This window comes from Spodoptera frugiperda, chromosome 26 (genome assembly GCF_023101765.2).
Source record: "Spodoptera frugiperda isolate SF20-4 chromosome 26, AGI-APGP_CSIRO_Sfru_2.0, whole genome shotgun sequence".
NCBI lineage: Eukaryota > Metazoa > Arthropoda > Insecta > Lepidoptera > Noctuidae > Spodoptera > Spodoptera frugiperda.
This window is the reverse complement of record NC_064237.1, coordinates 6,736,061-6,758,329: the sequence shown is the minus strand read 5'-3', so window position 1 is coordinate 6,758,329 and position 22,269 is coordinate 6,736,061. Positions and strand designations below refer to the sequence as shown.

Here is a 22,269-nt window from a genome sequence, read left to right as displayed (position 1 = left end):
TGACCGATTGACCGAATCTTAGCTAAAGAAAGTCACACTCATTTGTTTTTATAATCGATGCGGAATAACAACATGCTTGCCTAGATACTGATGCACTGTTCATTAATTTAGACATGAGTAATCTGATATTTGGATACCAGATTCTAGATAGAATGGAAATAGATGCTTGTTTAGAAATTCCACGTAGTTTATTATAGTATAAATAATTACATTTACAGGTAAAATAGCGATATAATTAACTCTAGTTAATTTATTAGACTTATTTGACTAGACTGAACTCGTGAGCCTTTGTGCCAAAGTACTAAACGTACGTAACAAATAATTAATTGAAGCTTTTACGAAGGTCTACAGAGCTACCTCCTGTTGACAAACTCCTTTTCGAATTAATTACTACCCAATACATAATTGATTTCTCTCGAGAATTTCTCAACGGAAAAGAGTAAATAATTACTCTTGCTTGTAAAAGGAAAGTCTACTATCGTTTTATTTTACAACAGGACGGCAAAATTAAGTTAATTTGTTTCAGAAACCTGTCAACAGCAATTACGTGACGCGTCTAAAAGTAGGCAATATAATTTGGAACATATTTCGTAGCAGAAAGCGGGTTTTCGTAAATCGTGTTAAGAGTTTAGCCGTACGGGACGACACGAGCACGGACTCTACCGACGTATGCTAATAAGGAGGCAACCGAATGAAACAAAAACAAGATTGTCGGGTTTATAAAAATAACAGGCGAATCCACTTTCATTTTTATACAAAGTTCCGGCGCCACGCCATGCGCCATTGTTGTTGGAGCCACTACAAAGGGAACGCATTCTATTTTATTTCTCAAATGCGTTTTTGGAGAAAGCATTACATAAAAGTCAAGCCGCGACTTCCTCGCTTGTCTTTATATCACGTCTGTTCTCATAAACTTTTAAGTGTTCTTTACGTAATACTTATTATAATAATACAATGTTAAACTCCATGTATTTTCACAGATCCCTCGTTGTTATTCATCAACCAACAAAAAGCCAAAGTAAATAAAATTTATTTGCTGGCTAATTTCAAAAGTTTTGCTTTGTGTACACTGTTGTTTCTAAGTTATTTTAGTTGGAGCCGAGTATGATTTTGTTGTTGATTACTGACGGAATTAATGAACTATTTTAGTTGGAAACTGATTGTTTTAGTTTCATTATTTGGTGACAAGTACGACGATTGTGTTGTTTGCCAGAGAAAAAAATAAAACGTTAACTGTTTATAAGCAACGCAAAAATAATATTTACAATAATTTCGGCAACGCAAACATTTTGATAACCTCAAGAAATTGTTTTATCTATTCGTTGGTTCAATTTTCATTGTTCACAAATTAAGAACCCCACGCTTTGTTTTGTTCTATAGTAGATATGGACTGGTTGATAATTATGCATAATTCTACGAATCCAATCAAGCATTTTGGATATCATAGCACTATGGGAACGGAACACAATGAAGTTCTGAATACATTTTAATACAGTACTGACAAGAGAAATCGTAAATTGATGTGAAATACTTGATGACTGTCTTGTGATATAACTCCATTGTATCTCACGTTTACAACCGCCTCACTCGTCCAGTGGTCGCAAGCGTGAATGCCAAGCAAGGGGTCTTGGGTCAGGTAAAGTGTTATTGCTCTGTTTTGGTTATATAGTACCTATTATAGAATTTGACTGTCCCAGGGTTATTCCTATCATTATTTCCATTATCATATATTAGCTCACTCCCATTGCATAGGATTCTCAGGATATTAAGTATTGGTGCAAAGTGGATATAACTTGCTAAATGTTTACTTTAAATACCATAACATTTAAAGTCGTGTTATGTTCTGTAAATATATCAAAATTTCTGTTTCGAATGCGTAGAACTCGATTCGATATTGTACTCGGATAATACTCTTATCGATTTTAGGGTCGTAACAGGGCTGTTTCAGGTTACTAGTGTATCAGCTCAATAACGAACGAAATCCTTTTGTTGACGCTCTTGACTGGGGCTTAGGGATCTCATATCAGAACTATCCAGCCGATATTGGTGGGCTAAGGCAGACAGGATTTAAAAGCGATATTTCAAGATATATATTAATTTAGTGGTACCTTTATGTTAGTTTTGGGCGTATACATTAATAATTTAGGTTTCAAGGCTTAATCTACTTTAGTTTAAAGTTATTTAGTGTCTATTACCACTATTTAAAGCTCGTTTTTTTGCTACGAGGCGTGGTATCAGTAGAGAAGTATAGGTTACAGATGTAAACTAATGTAAAACCTAGAAAATAATTGAGTTTTTTTTTTTATTTGAGTTTGTTTTTTTTTTATTCTAACTTCCACAATTACTTATTCATCTGGTTTCCAAATACAAAAACGCTACGCGATCCCAGTCATCGCAACACGACGCTGTCTTTTCGCATACAATAATTATTAATTAATATAAGTATTATTGAATCTGTTAGTTTATTATTTTGATGAATTAATTATATTGTTTTATTAATATTGTCTTATTTTGATTCATTTATACGGGCCTCGGTGTCTGAAATAAAGAAACAAATAAAATAAATAATAAAGCCGTAATTTTTTACCAGTAAAATCATATTTTATCTATGAAAAGCGGATTAATCGGAAACCGACGCGGTAATTACAGAATATGGTGGCAGCAAAATTTTTTCCAAAGTGAAATTTTGTTAAAAATTGACGGGGATTAAGTTACCGGTTTGTGGGCGCTTCTGCAGTCGTCGCTTATGAGGATGGATTACGATGCGGACGTCCGCGGCGACTGATAAATTACTTCATAATGCGCTACCGTACATACATACGCCATCGACGAACGTAAATGAAAATTAATTTATCGAAAACCGTTACGAAATATCGTTAAAATTATTTTAAATTTAAATTAAGCAGTACATTCACAAATAATTTACAATGAACAAGCAATATATGACTTCCGAAACTTAAGTACCGATAGTTAGACTTACGTAGTTGCGTCACTCTGTCAATACAGTACCCAATCTAAGAACATTATCGGCTTTGACGGATATTCGACGCAATGACGCGAAGTGTTTGTGGATTAGTGTCTCATCCAATTATAAGTGAGAGAAACTTCAAAGCCATGGGGCAAGACGCCGTGCCGTGGGCAATCAAGATTGCTTTCCGTCAAATGACCTTCAGAGAAAGCGTAACATTTGACCGATCTATACTTTTGAAACGATTGTTAGATGAAACAAGTTATAGCAGATTTCTATTTGGTAATAAGATTGCGATCGATTGATGGTTAACGTAATTCTTCAATTAATTGGAGTTACCATCGTACCTTTATCGATTAACTTTGTTTTAATTCAAAGCTTTTATGTTTGGAAACAGTTAGTATAACTCACTTGCAAACGGATATATAAAAAAAGTATTTCATTTCTACAATCTTATAAACATACAACATACAAGTTACACTGATTATAATCTTCTTTTTCAACATATGTAATTTAATTACTTCATCGGTTTCTTGGTCGTAGACGCACAAAGCGTGGGTTTTCGATTTTATCCAATCGAATGTTGAAATGTTCATTTATGGCCATGAATTTGGAATTATACGATGACTCTTGAGATTTTAAGAAAGATCACCCATCTATAAACCGACCTTTGAAAGCAAAGCTAATCTAAGAGCGGTTTTCTTGCCTATGACATTCTCTGACTGCCTACTCGATTTCAACAAAAACAACAGTTAAGAGCAAATTTGGAGCAAAAAATATACAATACAAATGTTAAATAACATAAACACATAACACTTTACATAGTAACACAAACGACTAATTAGTACAATTAACAAAGTGTGAATTAAGGAAAAAACACACTTAACAGCTACTTAATCCAATATGTGACGACCTCATTTTGGCTTAAAAGTGACGTAACGAATAATTCCTTTAGCTAATTACTGGTATATAATGTGAGTATATAAAGCCATTTAGGCCGAACAGATTTAATCCTTGTCTAATTAGTTTCATAATACAATCAGATAAAGACTAAACGGAAGACGTTTGTAAGTGTCAACTGTAAACGAAAGTTATGATTATTAGTGTACAATAATAGTATGTGATATAACAGTATCCGTGTATTATATGTTAACTAGGTTTTTACTATGGATCTGCTTGGCAGAAATATTTTATTTTTGTCATAGGCGTAAATTATATCATTCAGCGTTAATTTTAAAGATATAAGGATCTAGGATATGAAGAAGATATACAGTCAAACGTACATTTCATATTATCTATGTGTTATGAATTTTGATTTAATTTCTCACTGAAATGGTCTTCACCATTTTCGTAACAAGGAAGTTTCTCTTAAGTTGCTTAGCAGTTTTCGGCATCATCTGGACAGATAGACAGACATATTAGGAGCTTTACATGTGTATTATTAAAGTAACGGTGGTGGGAGGCGCCGGCGCCGCTGCGGCCTTGGAGAAAGTGTATGAGTGCGGTTTCACCGCGGATCTCAGATCTCGGGTCTCAGCTACCGAGCCCAGCTAATCTCCCCGGTACTCACGTACTGGACGATATCTCCTTTGAAGCTCATTGATTTTATACAATGACATTGGTTACTGTTTCTAATAATTACGATTTCCATTTCTTTAAACTGACATTCTCTATAACTCTAGAATTGCTAAGTACTGATAGAACTAAGACACAAGCTCCACACAATATGTGTCAAAATCTATTTCTTAGTAAGCAACTTCAGAAATGGAGACTAACCGATAAAGAAACTAATTTAATTTAGAGGATTCCAAAATGTTGTCATGGCCAGTACATGAACAGTTGGCAGTACCTATTACCTACTCTCATTGTAGATAATGGCTAAAGTCATTTCGTTAGTCGTTACGTACGAGAACGCACATTACTATTGTAGGGGCCACTAATATTGTGACAAAACTATTTTCTATGACAACGACCGATGTAACATTGTCAGAATTATTAAGTCACTCGGATTTCCCAGCTACAATATATATTAAAATTTCATAAAGTTCCCCGCTGTCTAGGGCTTACTCTTACATAAGAGCTTTGCTGCATATTATTAAGCTCGGTCGTGGTAAATCTCTATTCTTCCAGAGTTAGTATGAAGGGATTAAAGAAACCAACGCAGCCAAGGAATTATTTATGCAAATGTCCGTTTTTGTCACAACAAACTGATGTTTTCTTGTAGAAAATTGAGTAAGTACACAGGTACTTAAGTACCTGTAGTGAATACACTGAATGAAGACTGTTGTGAGATGCTAAAAGTAAAAGAGATTATTTGTTGTATACGAAGGATGCAAGAGCAAATGATTTCGGCTATCTTTGAGAGGACACCCATACGGAACAGCAAAGATGTGAACCATAAAAATAGAAGAAAAATTAACCAATTATGGGAAGAAATAAAAAACGAACTGAATATTGAAGACTAAAGCAAAAACTGAAATCACTCTTGATAGTTTCAAGAATATAGTCAAAAGTTTCTACACTCATTCTAGTGTAGTCGTAGAATTTGTCGGGATTTTGTCTCTGTTCTTCATAATTTCGATAAAACTCGCCATTTATTTTCCTTGCCCTATAGTAGGTACAGTAAATCGAGCGTTAGGAATAAATTTGAATCAAAAAGATTTCGTTCGCTAATAAAAACAAATATCTCGACAACACAACCACGAACACAACACTACACCGCTGTAGTGCCGCGCGATCTGCCCGCTAGTTTCGAGAACGGGTCCGCCGCCGCCGCCCCGCTCCCGCTCCCGCGCCGCCGCCGCCCCGCTGCCCGCAAAATTCGAGGCCGAGGCCTGAATGAAGACTGTTGTTAGATGCTAAGTAAAAGAGATTTGTTATATACGAAGTATTTCATTCCTACTTGAACAACTACAAGTATGTTGGTAGGATAAAAGTTTTCGGAAGAAATGTAAAAGTACGATGATAAGGGGACGGATACACGGGGTATTGTAAGTAGAGCGAACAGAAAGTTGCGTAAGGGAAGGGGCAGCGGAGCGGACATTACTCCAAACATACTTTTCACAGATCCAAAGATAAAGCGCAGGTACACTTGTACGTAATGTGTAAGACGAATTAGCGAACATAATTATGTATGTGTTGGATTATATTACGTTATGTATACGCCTCTAAGTAGGAAGTTATTAAGAACTTCCTCAATTTGAATTAGTATAGTCTCAAATGTGATTTTAATTGAAACTAATTTCTTCGTTTGAATCAAAGCCAAGATCACTAAAGAATTCATTTCTATTCATACCCATATTGCACGTTCCAGCTTGTTCAATGTTGCAATTTGTTTAAATTAAATCAGTTCTAAATAAAGGAACAATTAATATTACGGATTTTGCACACATAACTAGAAACTGAACTGTTTACATAAATTTTGTATTGATTGAAATTATATTGAGTAAACTTAAGCGAGAGAAATGAAATGTTTCAACTAAAAGTGACAACCCTACCATTGTGTGAAATGTAGGTTGACCATCTAATACTATGGATCTATAAGTTATTGCGGCCAAGTAAAATGACAACATTGCTTAGTATTTTGTTTATACAATATTGTTGAGGCCAAGTACAATCGAAATTGTTTGTTTGTTTATAAATTTCGTAGGCGAAGCAAAAGGTGGTCACTTGAAAAGCACTTATGTTTGTAACTTTGATGTCAATATTTTTTGTTATTTGAGGTAATTAAGTAAGAGTTTTCCCAGCAGGTGTTGGTGGCGGTGGGTGGCGGGTGACGGCGCTGGCGCGGCAGCGGAGCGCGGTCACGAGATGAGCGTGGCGAGCGCGCCTCCGCCGTCCGCCGCCGAGGCGCTGTCCGCGTTGCTGTGGCAGCCCTACGAGTGCCGCTCGCCGCCCCTCGCGCGCTCGCGCACCGACACCGCGCTGCACCGCGCGGGGGGCGCCGACCAGTCGCCAACCGGCGGTCGACATGCGCGCGCGTCAACCCGCGCCTACATCGATATGCGGCTGCCCGTGCCCGCGCCCGGCCTGCGCAAGTCGGACTCGGTCTCGGTGCGCGTTCCGGGCGAGCCGAGCCGACAAAACGTGTCCAGTGTGAACGTGAACGTGAACATAGTGGAGGTGCAGGATGCACCCGTGAATGTGAACAGTGCGGTGCAGACGGAGAGGGAACGGAGTGTGGCGAGTGCAGAGTGCCAGACGGAGGAGCCAGCTCGGCGGCGGCGCGTTCGACATGCGCGAGCGCCGCGGGTCCCCGAGCTGCTGGAGAACGTGCCTCCTCCTCCGTACAGCACGCTGCCACCGCCGCCGCTGCCGCACCCCGTGCCGGTGCACCCGCCGGCGCCCATACTGGCTCCGCACCCGCCAGTGCACCCACCCGTGCATCCGCCTGCACATCGCTTCCCCTTCCAGCCAATTCCTCTCAGGTGAATACAAAACCGAAACTAATAAACCGTAGAAGATACGTGAAAACGTTGATATCTCATAAATGAATACACAAGCCATTATATTATGCTTTCGATCGAACTCTCACATTCATTCAAAATCAAAAACAAAACCACGTAGATAAATAATAATTACCTAATTGATTTTAAAGCTAATAGGACCACCAAATCTTGTATTGAATAATTTTACTCCCAAAAATATTGAACTACATAAAATTTTAATAAGAGTAGACCAAGATAGAAGATCGTGCGTTGAAGTCTTTTGTTTAGATTAGGCAATTTATCTACGATTATGTTATAAGTACGAAAACATTGCTAATTATATAGTTTCATATGTTACGTGTGTAGGTGTTCATTAGCTGTAAATGGCCATTACGTGAACTGAAATTAAAGTCATTGTTTTCAACTCACATTACGTAAGTCTAGTGAAGTGGCTAGGTTCGTAGACCTGCTACGTAAACACGAATTTGTGAACAAAAATGAATGTAATTTCAATTTCTTGTATACTAGACTTTAGGATTAAGTCGCAAACAGAAAGTTTGAACGAAAAGTAGAGCGAATCAGCGTCGACGATGGCCTTGTAAATGAAAGACGTGAATAATTTTCTCTTTAACATGTTGGGAATGTTAAAACTAAGGATAAAAGAGTTAAAACAAAATTGTTTCTACTTATTTTATAAACAGATGAGGAAAATAAAATGAAATAACTAAACACGAAATAAACGTTAAAATACAAGTAACTAGCCAGTTTGAAAGATACCGTTTAGAAAGTCTAGAATTTGTTATTTTACTTCCGACATGATAATTACGAAATTCCACAAGTATATAAAAACACAGATACTAATAAAAGAAAGTGATACTCGTGTCTGTACATCGACTGTTCTGATAGACATATCCTGCCTTATCCAGAGTCCAGAACAATTGGATAATGATGGACGAGCAACAAGAAACTAACTGTATTTGATTGGTTAATCTTAATCTGGTATTCTAAGATATCTTAAGACCCATTTACGACCACCCACAACTTCCTCCCAATATTCTTCAAGCATGTATACTATATAGATATAAAGTTACATAAAACTAAATTGGATCCTCCAAGTACACCTCCCCTATCAAATAAACGACTTGTCTTTACAATCACATCAATAAATCAAAGATTTTTTGGGGGACACAAATTGTTTGGGGTTTTCAGTAGACGAGAGCATACGAGTTGCTAATACGATCTTTCCATAAAAGTTTTATTGTTTTCTAATATTTTATAAGAAAGTAAGTATAACATTTGGCCAGAATAATAAAAATCATACCGTAATGTCGTAAAACAATGTTTGGCATTTATAATATTAGTAAGAATTCGATGATGACGGGGTATGAAAATTAAAAATCTAGTTAGTCCGTCAGTTAGGTAATGAAAACATATTAGATACGTATTTTTTTTTATTTTGTCATATACTTAGATGAAACGAATCGATGTTTAGGAGTGGGAACAAATATTTCATTTCTAATACTTATAAAATGTACCTAGAAGTGACATCACGCGATATTTCAAATCTATTGATTTCTCATAGAAAGTATTTGTTTCCGTAAGAAAATAAAAATACGAGTCTAATATTTTAAAATAATTTACAAGACTGAAATTAAAACAAAAATTAATCATCTACCCTATTGTCACAGGATTTGGTTGATTCTTTACAAAATAATATTGTACTCATAAGACTTGGCCTTTCATGTGCAGTATTGGTGTGCTTATCGAATAAAATATAACCTTGGATTGCACAGCAAATGTCGTTTTAACAATAATGAATAATGACGCAACGATAAATACTTATTTGAAATTGGTTGACGTGTAATTCATTGAAAGAAAAATGTTAGAGAGACTTTTGAATGCATTCTATGATGTATTTGGATTTAATTGACGGAAGATTAAGATTTCTTGATGTTGTAAGTTTAACAGTTTCGTAGCTTCATAGTTTCATACAGTATCTATCATACAGTTTGCGATATATGCAGACTGTGAATTGTAAAGTAAATCCAATCAGAAAGATTCATCTGAAACATACAAGGAAAAATTTACGTATTGAACTTTAATGATGATCCCATAATTATATAAAAGGACTAGATCATTTTTAGTATATCTGTAACTTCTATCATAGATTATATTAACTGTACTGTACTGTAATAGAGTCACATAACTACGCGCTAAAAGAGCTTCTCGTCACTAAGGAAAAACAAAACTGTTGCGTTTTCAACACTCTCACAATCTCGTCACCAAAATCATTTCGATTCGATCTACCGCATATTACGAAAGAAATATTTTATTATGCACACATTGTATATATATTCGTTACACATCGGGCGTGCGCAGTTGTTTTTTGTAATTGAAATTGTTTCGGTCATGCAACGCCAAACGCTGAGTCGCTCAGTAATGGACGCTAACTAGGGTGGCCTCGTTATGTAAACGGATTGTTTACACATATCAGACAAGGTCGTAATACTGTATTAAGGATTCAGTCTTGTCTTGGCACATTAATTGATTGTCTGGAATCCCTGAAATGTTTGCTTTCAATACTATTGGTGCTCCCATTTTGATTTATATTAGTCTCAACACGTGAGATAAATGTATTACTCACGAATACGATACGAGTACGGTAAATTCCATCTTTTGACATTATGATCGTACTAATAATACACGGAATATTTTAAACGTGATAAATAGTGTTACGAAAAGTGTATTATAACTTGAGCTACAGTTAAAACAGAATTACTCTTATAAATATAGGTAATTTGTAAGAAGTGCAAAATGATTTAACTTTTTCAACATTTTGAACGCTACAGAAGCCGACTAGAGATGCAGCTCGATCTAGGCTGTAATCGTGGAAAGCAGAGTCGCGTCTCAACGAGAAATCTCAAAGCATTAGAGATTAGTTTAATGACTTACTGTGGTTACAGAGATATTGAAATATTTATTAAAACGTGACTTACCACGTGTTTCAAGGTTTGGACAGAACAACTTTCGTGATATTTGGCAACATTGTATTTGAAAGACTTTTGTTGAAAATACGTGATAATAAGAATAAATTAAATGTAAATGACTAAATAAAAGAGAATAATGAATAAACTTAATTAGTCAAGGATGTTTAACGTAAAAAAGTTTAAACAAAGAAACAACAAAGAAGTGAAGATGAAAACGCAACTATTTTTTTCAATCAAGGAAATTAAGCCAGTGAGCATTCATTAGGAAGTTCAAGCAAAAAAGTAGTAGAACCTGCTTATTGAGTTAGAAACACTAGTACTAGTAATCATTGTGGTAACAGAAACAGGTTTGAGACACATGGTGGAAAGTGGGATCACAGTATAAACAAAACAGAAGAACAACTGGCAACAACAACAAGAAATATATGAAAAGACACAATTATAAAGAAAGATAACCTCAAAAAATACTCCACAACTTTACCCATCTAGCATGCTCATTCATATTCTTGTAATTTTATGGAAAGCTTTAGAGTAAGACCAAGATTATGCTAGTTGTATTACTGATTAAACTATTTAGATTGCACTGGCGGCATCGAGGCTGCAGCTAACACAAGTCGGTTCGTGTTCAATACAACCTAGCGAGGTTTTAGTGCACCGAGCATACAGCTTGCCTTGATAGAGACTGTACATTCTATTGTATACAATAATTTCATACATTTGACTTAACGACTGACTATTTCAAGTTGAGATGCTGCTTTTGTTTTGCTAATGTTGAGTTGGTTTGTGTGGGAATGTTTTGAAATATTATGACAATATTATGAAATGTGAGGAAGAAAAGTCAATATTACTTAAAAACTTGTTAAAGACGATTTTTAAACCTATCTAAACTAATCACATGTCCCTAAAAGCACTAGAATGTGTACAATCGTTTAGAGAATGTATATCGATAAACTAATATATCGATATTAATTGCTCTCAATCGAGATATTGATTGCATACATTGCGGTCCAGTTGCGAGACGATGTAAGTGGTACGAATAACAGCTTAATTGTATTAAATGTTTGGGAACTAGAAATGTTTGTTCTGTTCCAATTAGGAATGTAATTATTATAGTTTGTAGTTGGGTAAATTACCTATATTCTATATTTAGGTATTTTAGGATACAGGATCTTAAATCCTCTTTACGTAAGACACCTATAATAGTTTGCCAAGTATTATTGGAGAAAAATCCATAATCTCAGTTTCTCAAATATTTAAAAATATCCTCTCTAAAACATGAAATCCAGTTTCTAACTAATCTTCCTAACAACATGATCCGAGTGCTTCGTTTGCTATTCCGTCGTCTTCTTACTAGCGCAAGATGCAATTTTGTATTGCTTTCAAAATAGGAATTTTAACAACTGCATTCCGATTCTAAGCATTTTGATATTAAGGTTTACTTTATATATTTATTAAACAACACATTTTCATTTATATCAAATATTTCCATACTTATTTATATTTTTAGTTTGATATTTTCCAAGTTGTTCGCCAGATTTAACTTTGAAAGGTCTTTTTTATCGTCTGCAGTTCATACCAAAGTATTTCAAACAACTTTAGCGTATATACTTTTGTTATAAGTATGAACATTGATTTATCGACTGTTATTGTAATTTTAAACGAATAAATATACTAAAGGTCAGGCTAAGGACTTGAAAGTTATATTTAACTTATTTAGATTTCTGGAGTGTTATTGAACACTGTTTATACTACAGATTCTTGTTAAAACGAAATCAAATTTCGTGCTAAATCTGTAAACAATTACATGGAATTTGTGTATCTTGGTTTACAAGAAATCCTATTTCAAGCTTCAACCGAAATTGTTTTAATGTGGGTTGTTGACAATCGAACATAAATGTACCTAGTTGTAATGTCTCAGTTTGTTTGTGTGTGTGTGTGTGTGTCCCACATCGTAACAAGGTCCGTATAGGTCGTCTGCGCACACGCTCGATGTGGGCCGATGCATCTCAGCTCCACACTGCCGTATATTTATATATCTGTTTACGGTATTTATCATTGTTCTCTGTCAATCGGTTAATTATTCGACCGGTTCAAATAATTCAACGGCCTCTGTTAACAACTCTACTAACTGTACTTCTTAATTATCTTTGTCGTTCAAGTTTTTATTACTGTTCACCGTTTACACACACGTTTACGTTTTCATTGCTATCGGAATCCCTTTTAAAATATATTCACTGCAGCGTATTTTTAATTAATTTTTATTCCAATTACACACGGATAGATTAACCATCAATCCATCTGACGGACGATGTGCGTTGTTTTTATGCATTTTGAACGAACGAGTACATTGGAAATGTTTCTCAGTAACAGTCACCGTTGTCAACAGTTAACATCTGGTGTTAATGAGCTATTGTAGTGACAGAAAAAAGTAGAAAGACAGCACTAAGTGCATCGCACTGTAACGTGAATACGACCAATATTACGATCATGTCACTAGTCTAACATTGTTGCTGTGTGACTATGTTTGTAAGTATGTAGGTATAATAAAATAAGCAAAGCATTAAGTAAAGCAATTAATTACAGTTACAGCTCTTTGTTTAGCAAGGAAATTTTGTGTAAATTGATACGGTATGTCTCGTAGTTCCAGAGTGATGTGTTATTTACTCAGCTGTCACATCATAAATGTAAATGTATGTCTCTATCCGTTTCATTGTCAAGTTGAAGGGTTTAGCCGTCGACGTTCTAAAGTAGTTTCCATATAGAAACTTGAAGCATATAAATGCATGTTTTCACATTTTATCGCTTTTAGTATTTCTCGTGTCGCAAGCGAAATTTACTTATTTGAGTAGTAAACAGTACTGTCCTCCAAACGTGCTTTGTCGGTCAATATCGTTGGCCATTGCGAAATCACGACGCGTACGCAGTTGCGCGAAATGAACCTCTTTGCTACATCCGTGAATAATGCGTATTTTAAATATAAAACGCATTTAAATTATCCGTATCCAACGCTTCACATATATCGTGGTTGCACATAAATAATTATGGACTAGTTGCATAATTTTCCATAATTTGTCCCAAATTCCACCGCTTTGGATAATTTCTGTAGCAACTTTGCCAAAACTGATTAATCATTTTGGTTAAAGAATTTCTTCGCACTATTTCAAGCGAGTCGCCACTCCACGTGGCTTCTATTCCAAGATTCCACACTTCCTTGAATGTTGAGCTTACAAATAAATACTTGCACCTCGAGCGATGTTGGCGCTCTGCCAACATCCTAATGGCTCGGGCCTCGCGCCAAAGCCGCCAGAAAATCATCGGTATTGGAAACTAAACTTGCGACTCGAAGTGGATTTACTTAATGTTCATGTCGGCCGTCTAACAATAACGTTTACAAGTTTACAGGTCTTTTTGTTGAGAGAGCGTAAAATGGATCCAATCCTTCGTTTTTCAAATCGTAATTCAATTTATTTGATTGTATCACAATAGCCGGCATGTTTGCGCTGGTGTGTTTGTGGCTCGAGTGAGCTCAAGATTGTTCGCTCGGTTCGTGACTGAGGCCAACCGAACGGCCAATTACGAGCCGACTTCGGACGATGCTCGGGCCAGAGGCAATCCAATTTCCGAGTGCATTGTCCGACTGCCTACACAAATCTAATATCATCTTTAATATCTATTTGAAAGCCTCTGAAATATTCAAATTAAATTAGAATCATTTTCATTAGCCTTTACAAATTATATTTTCAAGGAAAAATTAATATTAGGGCATTGTGTAACGAATGTGCGAGATGAGCTACAAATCCAAATCTAAACAATAGCAATAAAACATTTCTCAACAAAAAGACCTTAAATAAAACAGTAATTAAACATCTTAATTGCTTAATAAACTTCATATTGAGGATGCAATTTATGTTTTCCTACAAGATTATTAAAATGTTTGAAGGCCTAAAGATATTTATGTTTTAGTAACATAGTGTGGGCAGTTTGTGGAGCAAAACTTGCGAAATGCTATACGAGTGTGTATTGTATTGAACGAGGCATAGATCATATCGCAATCCCAGTCTAGTTATATTTAAGAAATAGATTTTAAAACTGATAGACTTATTTAAATAACTTTGTAACAGCGTTGAAACAATGAACAAAAACTATTACTACAGCCTATTATGGTCTATGGAAAATTTCCATTATTATATTCAAGGAAATTTAAACATGATGAAGGTATATACTATACTGTAATTAGAACTAATACAGGGAAGGACAATAAGCCACAATATTTACGAACAAATGGCAGTAATTTACCTGATAATGTTCACAGTAACAAAACAATATGAAATCATTGTAATGTAACTAAATCATTTTAATATTAAATCAACGGAAGACTTTAATATTTAACTCAAGGATTTTACAGAAGAAAAAATACTGTCTTCAGACGGCAACATTTTTCAATCTTTTTGTTGAGCCGACACTGAGTTAATTTTTATAGGGAAGCGACTTAAATCATTGGTGCAGAAATGGTGGAGTTGTCTAAACAAAGATGGCGCTTAATATATTTCGAAACATTATTCAAGCTGTTAGACTGTACTTTTATAATAATCTCGTTTCTTTTAATCAAGTAAACACGTAAATAAAAGTAAATAAAGCATCAAGACCATTTCATTCCTTGATTAATTCGCATACCTATTTATGCATAGATCAAGAACAATTTGATAGATACAAGATGACTATTTTCTATTTTCTAAATATAGCCACAATCGCCGCGAAACAACAAAACAACGACCGGTCCTTGACTTAAATGTTAAATCGTATTACTTAACAATAGCATTAGATCATGAGCCTACAAATTGGACCTGCTCCGGAGAGTTTCTGCTGGTACGGGGTCGGTACGATGCGGTGAAAGTGCTTCATGTCGAATGTCTTACCAAGGCGAGTAAGTTAATGCTTTGTCAACTGTAATTGAATTTACAGATGGAATTCGACGTCTAGCGAAGTGAATGTACTACTCAGTACTAGTGAATTTATGTTTACTTAATTACAATGTTCATTGAACTTGCTAGCAATTCTTAACTCAAATTGCTTGATAAGTGAGTTGCTCGTTCTATTGGTGTATCAAAATAATGGGTTATTTCAATTAGATTATCGGTTTAAAGTAAACATTGAACCCGTTTTAAGTAAGTGTAAGATTAACAGACGATAGAAACCAAGTAAATTAACATAACACTATTAAAATGTTAAAAGAAACGACTGACCACATAACACAATTTTATATCACATAAACTTATAATATTAGTAAAATACCAGGGTCTTTGCCAAAACTATTTACATTAATCATTTGAATTCTCATAAGAAACACTAAAGTTAAACAACACGTGTAAGTTGTGGCCTATGATTTGTTTCATAGTAAAATAATGGTTTCAGAAACTAATTTGTGGTTGCCACGAACGCTTGTAATATGTACGTTACGGGTTCTCCTGAGATTGAACGGTGAAGCAGTTTGTACTGATAGTGCTGTAGATTGGAGGAAGCAAATTTAATTGAGATTGTTAGTGATTATTCGATGAATAATTATGGAGTTTATTGCTCGTTCTTCTCCATTCGAAGCTACACTTTGGAACGAGCACCTAGCTTCACTGAGATATAGACTGACGGACAATTCAATTTGACGTTTCAAAAGTTCCTAGTTAAGGATTAATTGAAATAAATGCTCTGACTTCGAATCAAGTAAGAGTGGTATTTTGTTGTCAGAAAGAATGGCATATAACGTCTAGAAGCAAATATTTTGCTAGATTTTGCTGTAGTATATTTGGTTTGTATTTTATTTACAATAGTAGGTGTATGTCAGACTAAGTTTGCTCGTCGATCAGTCTGAAATGTTCTGAGGAATAATACGTATTTATTTTTAACCTGTTTATATCTTTGGGTGATGTTTATAAGTAAATAGGCTACAAAATGATTCTATTTGCGAAATTTCTATTAGGTGGGTCATTAAACCTAATTTAGGAATAAGTAATTTTAGTATACGTAAATCTATCTGAAATCTAAATCAGCAAACGACCTTGCGAATATTGCCACCCGCATTTAGGTTTAGTTACACAGTTATGCAAGCGTAGACAGTTATTTATTACCTACCTATGTGTGTAACCTTTGTTAATTCTCATTTGGAATCTGGACCATACGGACAAACTAGCTTGGAACATGTAAAAATATGTTATTATAAAACCATTGAAATAAACTAGAAATCTTGAACACGAGGCTCATGGTCGTGTATTTGATTTTAAATTTAGGTTATCAAGGGTTTTGTGTTAAAATAAATATACAAACTATCAGACCAAACTAATTCGAGACTGTAAATCAAGTACCTATGAAACGTTAAAAGTAGGTATTACTAAGTAAGTAGTAGTATATAAAATCTAACAACCTTTATACCTATACAGATATGTATCTAGGGATAAATAATGTAAGTAAGTAACTATTAGTTTAGCAGATTGCGTTCATGAATTCCCGTGAATCTGAATAGTTTCGGACACGCACTGGTTTATCATTCGTAGACTAATTGCGTTGTCGTTGTACTACAACACGCGATCCTAACATTTACATGGAAATTGTCATAACACGGAACGTCCAGCGATAATGTTTTGTAATTTAACGACACGATGTAATAAACACTTCTTTGTTTTGCTACGCAAACGTAGGAACGTTTTTTGTTTAACGTTTTCTAAGTTTATACTCTTAACGTTCCGTGTGCTACTCCCATACGTTTTTATAAATAATTCATTAGGCAATTAGTGATATTATAATATATTTCTTTGTTTAGAATAATGAAGTTTTTGATCTGAATTTACTTACTTTAAATAAAAGAGTCGTGTTGTTCCACATTCGAGTAACATAATGATGAACAAAGCAATGTATAAGTTACGCAACGGCTACCGCCAACTGAATAGATATAGGTACAACGTTACGTTTTTTGGTGTTATTCAGTCTCACTTAAAACGGTTGCACAATATCACATTTGAACACTTTCCTCGTTATCTAAGTGTGGTGACGGACAGACCAGGTGATCGTGACATACATTACGAACTAACAAACGTTTTAGTCAACTGTTTAGTAATTATTTACTCATTTTGTAACAACATAATGCATACGAGTACAAAGGCCTAACAAACGCCATTTAATATTGCTCAAACTGTAACCTATAACAATAAAAAAACTGGTTTCGACAGTCAATAAATAGTTATCAGAAAATATTGAACAATTGAGCTATAAGTCAAATGACTGATATAGAATATTGTTCAACGTCTAATAGAAATAATATTGTTAGAATTTTAAATGAGTCCGAGGACGAAACCTAGTTCAACAATATTGTTTATTGCTTTTTATTGTTTGTGAAGACACGTCAATGTTTTGATCAGTTAGACATTGAATATGATTGAGGAATTCTATTCAAACGAGTAAACTAATTTAACACGTGTACGTATGTGGCTAGTAACGGTACTATATGACAAGGAAGAATTAAGTTAGTGTTTACCTTCTTCACTCACCTAAAGACAGCATCAGCGTTGACTGAACAGTTGGCACGATGGCTGGGTGACTGATACCGCGGGCGGAGCAACTTTGTGTCATTCACAAATTGTTGTTCCGAATCTGGGTGTCATGTGTATAACGTGTATGTTTGTAAACGCACCCGCTTTTTTTTTTTAAGAAGAAGAAGAGTCACTTCTCTCATTATTTCTTCCGACTTCAGAATTCTCATATCATAGAATCTACAACAGTCTTCAATGTCTGATGTTATGATTCAATATCTATGCTTATAATTGCGGTATAGCGGTGTAAAAGTACACCTTGGCTAACACTTTAAAACGAGTTGCTGTCTACGTATCTTTCACTGTCATTTCTTGCGTGATGCAAATGATCAGTGAACAGTGATCGCCTGTCCACTTACACTGCCAACGGTCGTCAACCAACACGAGTTTTACCAAAACCTTAATGATAGTGAACTCTAACCTTTACGTTTTTAACAAAGCAATGTTAGAATGTGCCGCTGCATTTCTCCTAATTGATTGATCGGAGTTATTATGTGAGTAACACACTCATGATTGATGATTCGGCTTTGTTTGTATACCTCATTCCTCTCATTATTACGAAATGTGGCACAATAAAGTACTACACATACCTAATGATATTTGTTTAGAAATAAAAGGTACCTTACTTTTATATACTTATATTCAGTAAATGTATCGTCACTCCTTTTATCCACGAAAGGGTAGGCAGAGGCACATACCGTGCCGTACACCCACTTTTCACAATTTGTGTTATAAGTCCCTTGTAATAGGGGGTGAGCCTATTGCCATATACCGGACTCCGAATCGGACCTGCCCGATTCCAGACTCCTTGCTACTTCCCCTTGTCCAACCCAACAGTCGCAGACCAACGAGGCAGTCACTTCTATTTAACCTTACTTTTATTTAACACAAAAAACACTCTATTGAAAAGCAAATTACAATTGAATCAACATTCAGTATTTCATTACGTTCGCGTTGCAATTCCTATGTAATAGGAAACCTACTGAATGCAATAAGTGACGTCACATTACATAAAACCAAATAGCACGTTTGTATTGAGCAAGTAAATGACACAAAATAGATCATAAGAAAACATAATTATTTATACAAAAATATGTTTTCCAGTGTAAGTTAATTGGGACGGTGGAAAGATTTGTATAGCAATCATATTCATAGCCCACGCGTACCAACCTACTCTTTCTTTGTACCTATGTTTACATTTGATTCTTAATACCTTATATAGTCTTCTCATGTAGAATCAGTACATTATACCTAATTAAAACTATGTAGGCGTCTATATTATCTACTGTCATAAGTACTAGTATGTGTTGTGTGTATAACGTTACATAGCGTTCAAAAGATGGTGATTCATTAGAAAGTTTGTTTGTCCCACCACATCGATAATTGTCTTGCCTTGTTTCCATATTTGGACGCGATAAAGAACTTTAGCCTTTAGTCGATGTGTAAATAAGAGTACAAATAGTATGCATATACATATAGATATGCTTATAATGGATATTTGGCTCGATAACTTTTGTTCAAGGTATTGAACTAATATTTTAAAGGGTGATTAAACTCCTCAATATGTAATATGCATGCATAGATAATAGATATGCACAAAAACACTTTCTATAACTAATATTAATTATGACACTAATTATTTTCTAATGGTTACATGTGTATTGGCAATTTGAGTAGTGTGCAATGCTAAAATAACACGTATGTAGTAGATAAATTAACCTAATACAAAACAGCTTGTGTACTACAAAATGTACCCACACGTAAGCACATATAGCAATAATTTTCTATGGACTTTATTTGCTTACTACACTATCCAAAGTGGGTACTTTCTAGAAAATTAAACAATATGTAATAGGTAATAAGTACCTAATTTCTTTGATTAGTTCACTCAAAACAGTACGACACTGACACGGATCCTGTTCAGCTGACATTTGCTATCGACCTCGGAGTGACTGACCCACACGTTTGCACTTTACAATCTAACTCCAATCTTCATAACTCTTAACCGTCATAAAATAAGGTTTAATTTCATTTAACACGCGGTAGACCGCACCTTGTATGGTTGTACCAAACACTTATCGCGTACAATTTGTTTATATGACGAAATCAGGTGCCTAGTCGCTTGATAGTAATGATGGCTAATGATTTGAGTTATTACTGTGATATGAGCCGGTTAGAAAATCATTTCACAATATTTCTTTCTCTTCTAAAGATAAATGTAAACGATAATAAACAATCAGTGTGGCTTTCTGTGTACACGATTGAAGGATTTTTAAAGGGCACTGAAATGAAAACCCGTGACCTTTATTTATCATCTAACTACTAATCTTTTGATATCATTTAACATTTAAAATATATTCTAGCATAAATTGTGAATATTTTTGTGTTCTTTGTGCCTACCACAATTCATTCTACAAAGAGTAACGCCTACAACATCTGCCGAATAACATAATCTTCAATCAATTTATTATACCCACACACCAGCATATAATGTTTACTTTCATTTACTATTCAGGTATTTGCGAACATTGTATAATATTTGTAAATGCCCAGAAACAACATACGTTCCGCAAACGAAATAAACAGAAACAGTAAAACAGTTCAAAGCTTGAATAAAATGAAAAGAATTTCTATGTAAACTTCGCTATGAGGGAACGCAAATAAATCGTAAACGGGAAAATAGTGGAAAGCCGAGAGCTTCATAAAGCGAGACGTATCAAAAGACATTATTCAGTATCGAGTCACATCGATTCGAGAAACGGAACGTTTTCAAAACGGAATAAAACATAGCGTAGTGTTCGATTCGGACTCTGTTACCGCTTTGTCACTTTTGTAATTGAAATGTGACTGTATTAATTCCAAGTGGTTTTCCAAGAAGTATTGTTTATGTTTACTAGAACTTTAATAGTTATATTTCGTATTAAAATAATTGTATTGTAAACATTTTCTCTTATAGTCTTTTCGTTTCAGTTGTTTTTAGTTATTCAGATATTAATTCAGTTCAGAATTTGAACAATCGTATTGTAGTGATTCAACTTGTTTGCTAGAAGCAGACTCAACAAGGTCATTAAACTTTCTTTATTTCACGCCTAAATATTTCAAAAACATTCAAACTTTCGTTCCCAAGAGACCAATTGAACTAATATTAGTTAGTTAGAAAATTTTGAAAGCTTTACACTGTTACAATTTTAACAAAGAACTCACAATTTATAAATGTAAAAATCTGATGAGTATTCAAAGTTTTCTTATTGTTTTATACAAACTTTGATTCCCTAGTCAAATCATAAAATCACATCGTACTTTGCAATTCTTGTTCAAGTTTAACTTGGTCCAATTTTATTAGGTGTGATTTAACAAAACGTTACGTAGAAGTCTAATTTAGTGTACCCATTTTGTTAAGCACTTAAGCGTAAAATACGTGAATTTTAGCCAATAAATCCTTATACAATTTTGGTCTATTTGGGGTTTAAAAATAAATATACCAGTACCAATGCTATTGTATTGCCCATTACCACCACCAAGATAGGAACAATATTAACTTCTTTTCTACGTATCTCAGCCCCACAATTACATAAAAATCATTACACAATTTTCCAAATCAATTAACTCTGTCCCACCCATATATTCTATTGTTCTGCGGACGTAGAATCTGTCATTCTGTCGTGGGAATGTGTGACTATGATTACGGAGCATTGACAGGCCGTAGGGACACGACCCCGGACTATCCCACCGTTGTTTTGGACCCTCCCAAATATGAAATGAGTTTTGCTGCGACACTCATTCGGGGCAATGCATTCGCAATTAATGTCTATTGTTGTTTTAATGGTACTTTTAATTAAACTTGCTGACTTTATTATTAGTTTCAATACCCTATCTGTTAGTTACATTTGATTATTATGAAGTTTTGAAACTTTATCTCTTGTAACTGTGTGAAAAAAAGGAATTGTTAAATACTTTCTATCGGTCTAGTAGCTCAAACTTTACATATCGTTGTTAGATTAGTTGTACGTTCTTTAGTTATCCATTTAAAAACTACAGATGTACCAAAATAATTTAAAGTTAGGTACTTAATTAAAATAAAACTGTTATTGTTGTATTAATTTTAGAAAATACAAAATACTTTTCCTTCCTTGATAGGTTTATTGGTAATTTATTATTAGTATTAGTTACATGTTATTTTATAACAGGCACTATGACAGACAGACTTAGATAACAGAGAATAATATAATTAAATACCGTTACTAGGTAATATAACTTTGTCCTCGTAACTTAAAATAAAGTTGATACATTATGTATAGGTACCAGTTTCCCTA

The 22,269-nt window shown here is 34.7% G+C and overlaps 1 protein-coding gene across 4 annotated transcripts in view; it reads left to right on the top strand.

Annotated features, from left to right (window-relative positions):
- LOC118264104 (uncharacterized) overlaps positions 1 to 22,269 on the top strand; it is a 136,282-nt gene that overhangs the window by 33,441 nt on the left and 80,572 nt on the right. For all 4 annotated transcript variants that reach the window (XM_035576500.2, XM_035576497.2, XM_050705060.1 and 1 more), the window contains exon 2: positions 6,715 to 7,395. In XM_035576500.2, the coding sequence (XP_035432393.1) occupies positions 6,779 to 7,395 (617 nt within the window). In that variant the 5' untranslated portion in view covers positions 6,715 to 6,778. The remainder of the gene's footprint in view (positions 1 to 6,714; positions 7,396 to 22,269) is intronic.